This window comes from Balaenoptera borealis (assembly GCF_965194805.1).
Source record: "Balaenoptera borealis genome assembly, chromosome: 14".
NCBI classification, from domain to species: Eukaryota; Metazoa; Chordata; class Mammalia; order Artiodactyla; family Balaenopteridae; genus Balaenoptera; species Balaenoptera borealis.
The window spans coordinates 23,494,016-23,502,926 of record NC_138875.1 but is presented as its reverse complement, the minus strand read 5'-3'; the positions used below and the strand labels follow the sequence as shown (position 1 = coordinate 23,502,926).

The 8,911-nt window shown below is 46.3% G+C and overlaps 1 protein-coding gene across 1 annotated transcript in view; it reads right to left on the bottom strand.

Annotated features, from left to right (window-relative positions):
* Window positions 1–4,196: 4,196 nt before the first annotated feature.
* CFAP53 (cilia and flagella associated protein 53) overlaps window positions 4,197–8,911 on the bottom strand; it is a 69,581-nt gene continuing 64,866 nt past the window's right edge. Inside the window, exon 8 of the mRNA XM_082355430.1 lies at window positions 4,197–7,825. Coding sequence (XP_082211556.1) covers window positions 7,813–7,825 — 13 coding nt within the window. The 3' untranslated portion in view covers window positions 4,197–7,812. The remainder of the gene's footprint in view (window positions 7,826–8,911) is intronic.

Below are 8,911 nucleotides of genomic sequence, written 5' to 3'. Positions count from 1 at the left end.
GGCCATCTGTCAGCAGCCACCTGCGGGCACCTCCCATAATATTTGCACCCCCAGCCTTGGCAGCTTTGCAGTGTGGGGAGGCATAGCATTTAGGATTTCATCCTTATGCTCTGGCTAAAAGTTTACGGTCTACTTTCTCCTTCAACATGTGTTACTCCATAAATTAGGCTGTAAAATTCTCACATACACAAAAATTTGGAGAACCCAGACAAAACTCTAATTTGAAAAGATGCATGCATGTCTATGTTCATAGCAGCACTATTTACAATAGCCAAGACATGGAAACAACCTAAACATCTATCGACAGATGAATGGATAAAGAAGATGTGGTACATATATACACAATGAATATTACTCAGCCATAAAAAAGAATGAAATAATGCCATTTGCAGCAGCATGGATGGACCTAGAGATATGATATCACTTATATGTGGAATCTAAAATATGACACAAATGAACATAACTATAAAACAGAAAAAGACAGACCTAGAGAACAGACTTGTGGTTGCCAAGGGGGAGAAGGTGGGGGAGGGAAGGATTGGGAAGCTGGAATTAGCAGATGCAAACTAGTATATATAGGATGGATAAACAACAAGGTCCTACTGTATAGCACAGGGAACTATATTCAATATCCTGTGATAAACCATAATGGAAAAGAATATGAAAAAGAATATATATATGTATAACTGAATCACTGTGCTATACAGCAGAAATTAAACACAACATTGTAAATCAACTATACTTCAATAAAAAAGTTTTTAAATATTTTTAAAGTTGAAGAAACATGACAGGGTCAGGTTCATCTTCCCCTTTTATAACATCCCCCCATCAATCAGCCCCTCCTCTTCTAAAGTTAATCAGTAGTTTGGATGGGAAAATTGCTGGCTGCTTGGCAATAATGATCAAACATAGTAATGCTCGTCTCCTTTGACCTAGAAATTCCACTTTAGGGATACACTTTCCTGATATGCTCATAGGTTCGTTCATGGCAGCATGATGTGAAATAACAAAAGACTGGAAACCACCTGAATGTCCAGCTGCAGGAGTCTCCTGCTGGCATGAAGCTCTAAGGTTTGTCCATGGAGATATCGGTCCAAGCCTGGGTGGTAGCCATCTCAGAGGTTACTTCGCCAGAACGTTTTCTGGTGAGGGGAGAGCATTGCACACATAAGAACAGTTGAGTTTGGGGTCAGAAAAGAGAGACAGGAGAGCTGGTTGTGGATGAGGGGAGAGTAGGTAGCTATGTGTCCTTGTGGGAGAAAAAGTCATGAGACACATGTCCAGGGGTGGCGGTTATGGAAGGGGACCCTGCCCACTGGGTGCTGGGCTGGGAGGAGAGATGATGTCATGGGGAGAGGGGGTCTGAAAGTGGACACAGGAACTGCCAGAGAGAAAACTTGATTTTTGAATTTTTTACTGCTGTAAGCCAAGTTGGCTTGGGTGACACCTCTTACAAGAAATGTAATTTCTCTGCTAATAAATGGAAAAGACCCTCTTCTTCCTGACAGTGCAGACCCCCATATTTAGCACCCATTTTGGAGAAAGCACATTCAGTCTGAGTGGTTCCCTCCCTAACCTGTTTACTGAACAGAAAGTTCTCTGGTTCTTGGCCCTAGACTTAGGATTTGATTTGCAGCATTTACAAAGAAGTGATTTGTTATTTTGTCTAATTGCTCTAAATCCTTATCTGGCTCTATTTTCCCCATCCCAGTTTCCCACAAATCACTCCGAGCTGCGTCCAGCTTCTCTCCCCCTGTCAGGTGCCAGACCCTGGCTTCCCAGGGCTGGAGGAAGACTCTGCAGTTAGCCCTTTGAAAAAAAGAGCTAGAGGGGCCACAGCCAGGTCCTGGGAGCCCGGGGCCTGCAGAGGAAAAGCAATGTGTCTGGGTTTGCAATGCAGGGATGCAGGGAGAGGTGTGTGCCTATGTGCACAGCAGAGCTTAGGAATTTCACGATTAGCAGCATGCTAAATTCACACACACACACACACACACACACACACACACACACACACACACACCCTGCGGCAGCCAACCATGCGCAGAGTATTCTGTAGGGAAACAGTGGTACTTCTCCTCCTGTCTCACTCAGACTGTAACTATAAACACAGAGAGTTGAAGGACTGAATCCATCACTCCAGGACTTCTTCCACGTGAATCGGGACCATTAAGCATTTATTCAAAGCCCGCCACGGGCATGGTGTTCATCCTGAGTACCTACCTACATTTTCACATGGGGATTCCCAACAAAATGGGGATTTTATTGTTTGCTTTTATTTTTTGATTGAACTCCTTAGTTCAGCCGTTTGAACTAAGTAGTTCAAAATTCTGCAACCTAAAAAAAAGTTCTAGAAAACACTGCTGCTCCAAAGTGGAACGTTAGAAAGAGCCCTGCATTTGGAGACAGACAGCTCCAGTTCTAATCCTGACCTTCCCGGCTGCCTGACCTTAGGGTCTAAGGGACTAAGTCACTCTCACCCTGAATGTCTTCATTTGTAAACTTTGTTTAATTATGTCTGCCCACGAGAAAATGGATAAATGAATTGTGGTACATTCAGACAATGTAATAGTGCCCAGCAAGGACAAAGAATGAACTCTCGGCATGTGTGCAGAACATGGAGGAATCACATCCACATTATGTCGAGTGGAAGATAGCAGGTTCCATTTATATGAAGTTCAAGAGCAGGCAAAACTAATGGGTGACGATAGAAATCAGAATAGTGGTTACTTCTGAGGGGGCCTTGACTGGGAAGGGGCATGAGAACCTTCAGGATTCTGGAAATGTTCCATATCTTGATCTGCTGGTTATACAGGAGCAAACGTGTAAACATTCACCACACCATGTGCTTCACAAATTTTACTGTATGAATGTTATATCTCAGTTACAAAAAAAAGAAAAACAATCCCTGTCAAATGCCTGTGGCTTTGGTGAGGACGAGTAAAACTGGACATACTTGTAAAACAGCAAACACGTACGAACGGTTACTGTTAAGTAATAATAATGTGTTAGAAAGATGCTAGATTCTCGAGAAAACCAGGCTGTTCTTGCAGACCAGAACTACCTTGACTTGGAATAGAAACAGAGTGTTTCTGGGAAGTTACATCATTTCACTGGAAGGATAGGATACGTGTTGGGTCTGCACTATTTCTGATGTTGAGTTATAGCACTTGCCATCTGTTGAGCACTAACCCTCTCCTGTAGCATCTCACTTAACTCCCCAGCAGTCAAGGCGAGGGCTGCCTCTGCTGCCCTCAGCTCTGACCTTACAAACGGTTTTAGAAGTCAGTCAAACACCCAGGCCCCAACTCTCAAAGCTGCCAAGGCTTGTCAGGCACCCACTGCCTGTCACGTACTGATGCACCTTCTTCTTGCTGAGGTCAACATTCCAAACGATTCCGTCACACGGTGTTATCCGTACCGCCAAGACTGCGCCCCTAGTGGGAAAGGAGGCGAGGTGTCCGCTCATGAAGCGTGCCTAAGCCGGTTGTGCAGTTACTGAAATTCTAAGGCAATGCATTTCTATTGGAATCTGGTGACGTTTAGCAGATTTTCCTTTTTCTCAATTGGAAAATGGGACTTTTTGGTCTGCCTCAGAGCTCTCTGACCTCCTGCCCCCAAGACAGATTCCCAGTGGAGTCGAGTCCACTTCTCACTATGACCTGCCCCCGACACTCCTCTCCAAAGATACCCTTCCTTCTCCAGGTCACCTATAGTCCACACGACCTATAAGTCCAGCTCAAGTGCCAACTTCTCCTGGAAGCCTCCTTGATTGTCCCAGCCATAGTTCACCTTTTGCTTTGCCAAAAACCCAGAGCAGCAGTGGCGTGGCTCTGAAGCATGACTTAGCTGGTACCGCCCTCCTCCAACTCGCCAAAAGCTCCTCCAAGATCCTCCAATTAAACATAAGTGGGGGACTTCTCTGGTGGCGCACTGGTTAAGAATCCACCTGCCAATGCAAGGGACAAGGGTTCGAGCCCTGGTCCGGGAAGATCTCACATGCCGCGGAGCAACTAAGCCCGTGCGCCACAACTACTGAGCCTGCGTGCCTAGAGCCCGTGCTCCGCAACAAGAGAAGCCACCGCAATGAGAAGCCCTCACACTGCAATGAAAGAGTAGCCCCCGCTCACCGCAACTAGAGAAAGCCCACACACAGCAACGAAGACCCAACGCAGCCATACATAAATTTATTTAAAAAGAAAACATAAATGCAAGGTAAGTCCAAAAGGGAGGGGATATCTGTATGTGTATGGCTGATTCATTTTGTTGTGCAGTGGAGGCTAACACAACATTGTAAAGCAACCATACTCCCATAAAAATTAATTTTAAAAAACCCCATAAAATCTAAGCAGAGGCAGTGCACTGCTATTCAAATGCAGTTTCAAGACACACTTTCTAAGCCTGTCTTCCAGCCAGGGGCCTCCCATCAGTCCAAGCTGCACAGGCATTCTGGAGCCTTTAAGAAGGCTTAGCAGTAAATCTGTTCCACGTACTTGATTATATTTAACGCAGCACTGGATTATATGTTGCCTTGTAATGTTCACAATTATTTCTTGTGTCTGGGTCTTGACCGTCAACAAGACTATAAATTCCTCAAGGGAAGAAACAGTGTCAGTCTTATATTGTAGGCTTTGTAGAGTCTAGATACTAAACACTTTGAGATGCTCTGCTAAAAACATGCTTGACTTTGTAAATTCAGCAGATTAATTTTTTTTTCATATTATTTGTAGTAGCAACGCTGATAGTCATAATGAATAGTTGTGAGTGTTCTTATAATTTCATTTTTATTGATTTCTCCAGTTGTTAAACACAATTTATAAAAAGCCAATTGGAATTTAAACTACACGGCTGCTATTTTCCTAGGTAATATCGTGCATCTTTAAAAACTGTACTCAGCACGTTTTGTAGGCTGATGGAATAAACTGCTCAAAAACAATGCCGGCATCTGTAGCATGCGTATCAACCAACGTTTTAATTCCAATCACGCAACTCCCCAGCTTAGGTTAGTTATTTCTCATTCTGTTCAAATAGCCATTGCAGTTTACTTATACACTGGATAAACAGTGCCTCACATGGGCTTCCTCAAGTTGACACTTGTGGGTTTGGTATTAACCCCTTTATATAGCACAGGCCCACAATCCTTTATTCCAAACTCTGGGGCCAAATATGTTTTGGAATTCTGAAGGTTTTAGATTTTAGAAATGTAGTAGATGCCTAAGCCGTAAATCTTATAATGCATTTAGCCAGAGCTGGGGTGGTGCTCAGTAGTCAAAATCATTCATAGTTCTGTAGTAAAACCTAGTGGGATAATCTTAAGTAGTTTCATACTTGTTCAGCTCAGATTTTGCTGCTAAATGAGGCTTAGCATCAGACTTTCTGGTCTCAGAGCTTTGTGGATATTTCAGTTGCAGAGGAGACTGGCGGGGTGGTCTCTCTCCTACAGTGTGCAAGGAGAAGGGTTGGCCGCTGGGTTTGTCAGAGATTCCAGACCCAGGGCACCACCAGCACCATGCATGTCTCATTCATTTGGGGATTACAGTTCAATTCAGCAAACATTTGTTAAGGGGTTTCCACGTGCCACTGTTCTAAGTGCTGTGAGAGATTTTCAGGGGAAAAATATAGGGCTCTGTATTAGTTTTCTCAGGCTGCCATAACAAAATACCACAGGCTGGGTGGCTTAAACAACAGACCTTTATTTCCTCACAGTTCTGGAGGCTGGAAGTCTAAGATCAAGGTGCCAACATGTTGGTTTCTGATGAGGACTCCCTTCCTGGCTTGAAGATGGTCACTTTCTTGCTATGTCCTCACGTGGCTGCTTCTTTGTGCACAAGGAGAGGGCAATCCCTGTGTCTCTTCCTCCTCTTATAAGTGCACCAGCCCTATCCGATTAGGGCTCCACCCTTATGACCTCATTAAACCTAATTACCTCCCGAAAGGCCCTATCTCCAAATACAGTCACACTGGGGGTTAAGGCTTCAACATATGAATTTTGGGGAGACACAGTTCAGTTCATACCTGGCTCTTTCCCTCAAACAGCTCATAGTCTAGTAGTGGACACAGGCCTATCACAGCTAAACTGCGCCCTGTGATAGAAAAGAGAAATAGAGAGCTGGGGGTGAGCAAGGAGTCAGGGCGCCGCCAGAGAGTCTGGGGGGACTACACAACAGATGTTGTTTGAGTTGAGCTCACGGTGAAGGAAAGGCTGGAATTCCAAGGGGCACGTGGACCCTCTGAGTCCAGGCAGAACAGTGGGGAAAAGTGCCTACGTGTGAGGAGGAAGGAGGGTGTCTGTTTGGGGGAACAGTAACTCTCAGTTCTGCATAGCTGGGTTCCTGGTGTTCACAGAATGTTATATAAAACAGCCAACCGTGGCCTCTGCGTATTAGCCCCTAGGTTATGTACTTCTTCACTGCAGGCGGAGACCTGTTAGTTCAAAAGCCTGCCAGTGCCAAACTTAAATTTTTACACATCCAATTATTTAAAAAATAGCCCAGACACACAAATGCTTAGCCATTTAGAGACTGCCTGCTTTGCAAACCCCATGAAACCTCACCAACAGCTATTACCTGTCGATGAGATAGGACCTTGTAGTCATAAGGCCCCAAATGCTAGGGCGCCCTGGGAGTTCTTGCACCCAGAGAATCCCCACCGTGCTGTTGAGTTGCATCACCTAGACATGTAAGCCCCTGCCCGGTCCCTCTCCCCACTGGGAGGTCCCTTGTCCTCCTGCCCTTCCGGACGCTGGCCCTTCATCTCTGCAAGACTCTGGATGGTCTCGTGCTGTGAGGAGTGACCTCTCCAGCAGCCCTGTCCAAGCACCACCCAACAGAAGCTGTGTGTGCTGTGGCCACCTTGTGGTCCTTGATCAGCCCCAAACCCACTGAAGTCCTGCAGGGAGGCAGAGGGAAATCTGCCAACAAAGGAGCACCCTTTACTCAGTGTCCAGAAGACACAAAGGGGCAAGATGCCTTTCCCTCAACCCCACTCTCTCCACATCACCCTGGCTAACCTGCTCCCAGCTCTGAGGAGTCTCCCCTGAAAGCATCTAGTGGCACAGCAAAAGCAGACAAGAGGGGACTTCCCTGGTGGTGCAATGGTTAAGAATACGCCTGCCAATGCAGGGGACACGGGTGCGAGCCCTGGTCCGGGAAGATCCCACATGCCACGGAGCAGCTAAGCCCATGCGCCACGACTACTGAGCCTGAGCTCTAGAGCCCACGAGCCACAACTACTGAGCCCGCGTGCCACAACTAATGAAGCCCATGTGCCTAGAGCCCGTGTTCTGCAACAAAAGAAGTCACCGCAGTGAGAAGCCCACGCACCGTAAGGAAGAGTAGCCCCTGCTCACTGCAACTAGAGAAAGCCTGCGTGCAGCAATGAAGACCCAACGCAGCCAAAAATAAATAAATAAATAAATAAATAAATAAATAAATAAATTTAATAAAAAAAAAAAAAAGCAGAAGAGAGCCATGGTCACCAGCCTTGGGTGCGTGGTCAGGATGGGAGTCTGTGAATTCTAGCTCCCCCAGAGGGGAGAGAGAGCACAAACACCTTACACGCCTTTGCCAGCTCCATGTCAATGTCTGTGCTTCTGGAAGCTAAAGCCATTTCCTGTCCGGAGCTGGGAGCTGTAGAAATGTCCGAGTCTTGCTACCTCCGATGGCTCATCTCCTGGCCCAGCACCCGCCGCTTCAGGTCTGGCTTGGCCTCTTCACGGTCACGGTTCTCTGCCTCCTGTCTGTCAGCTCCGCTGGCTGCTGGCCATTTCAGGGCTGTCCCTCTGGTCTTATGCCATTTTAGCCTTGCTTGGCCCTCTTAGGTCTGGGTGCTAAAGAATCAGAAGGAAGGCTCTATGGTCACCCTTTCACTCTGGCCACTTAGCCTTCCTCTTTTCCCCCAGAACAAATGAGGAAATATTTTCGGAGGGGTTGCTCTGGGCAGACCTTTTGCTGAAAGCTTGGATTCATCAGAGTTGTCTAACACTTGGTACCTGCTTTAAGCAACAGTGCCTAATTGGAGAGAAAACATACACACACCTGGAAAATATGCAAAAAAAACAAACAAACCCCAAAACACATAGTTTTAGCTGTGTGCTGCAGGTCAAATCATAAGTCATAACTTCTCTGGCCTTGTTTCCCTCTGTCTCTCAGATTCCAGCCATGGTTCTGTCCAGGGCACCAGGGTCTGCCTCAGGTGCAGGCCCTGCATCATTCTGCTTTATCGTCCCAGGGCTTTCTCACAACCTCTTTAGCCTCCCATCTATGGTGGGGAAGTCAATGCCGGTAGGGGCACCCCTCAACCAAAGAGGGTGGGAGTGATAAATGCCCCAGCCTCCACCTTGAGCAGTATATACCTGTGAGGCCTACACATTTCTTCAGAAGGCTCCCGAGTGGATTAAGACCCAGTTGCCTACTGTGATAACCACCCTGTAACACGTTCTTCTACTGGTTCCTCCCCTGCTACTCTGCCCACCCCATTCTTCTGCTTCCTGGGTCACCTACCAAAGAACCTAATTGTATCCAAGTCCTTCTCATGGGTTCTGCTTGCGAGGCCACCAAACCCCAGACACTTTCTCGTCTATAAGGTGAAGGATTTGGACTAGACACCCTCTCAGGTCCCTTCTGGCTCAAGAAGCCCCTCAGTTTTTAGACAAGAGAATTATAGCCCAGAAAGTCCTGCCAAGATCACACAGCTGATTAATGGCACATTCGGGCAAAGACTTAGCATGAAATTGTCTTGTTTTATCAGTTTTCCCAGAACCATATCTACAAAGTCATTTCAGATAAAAGTCCCACATCACAATACTTGGAAGCACTAAGATAATAACCCTCAGCCTCTATCCAAAACACACATCTTAGAACTTTAGAGAAAAGAATTGACATCTGGAGGAATTTTGGCTCTCAGAGCCCAAGAT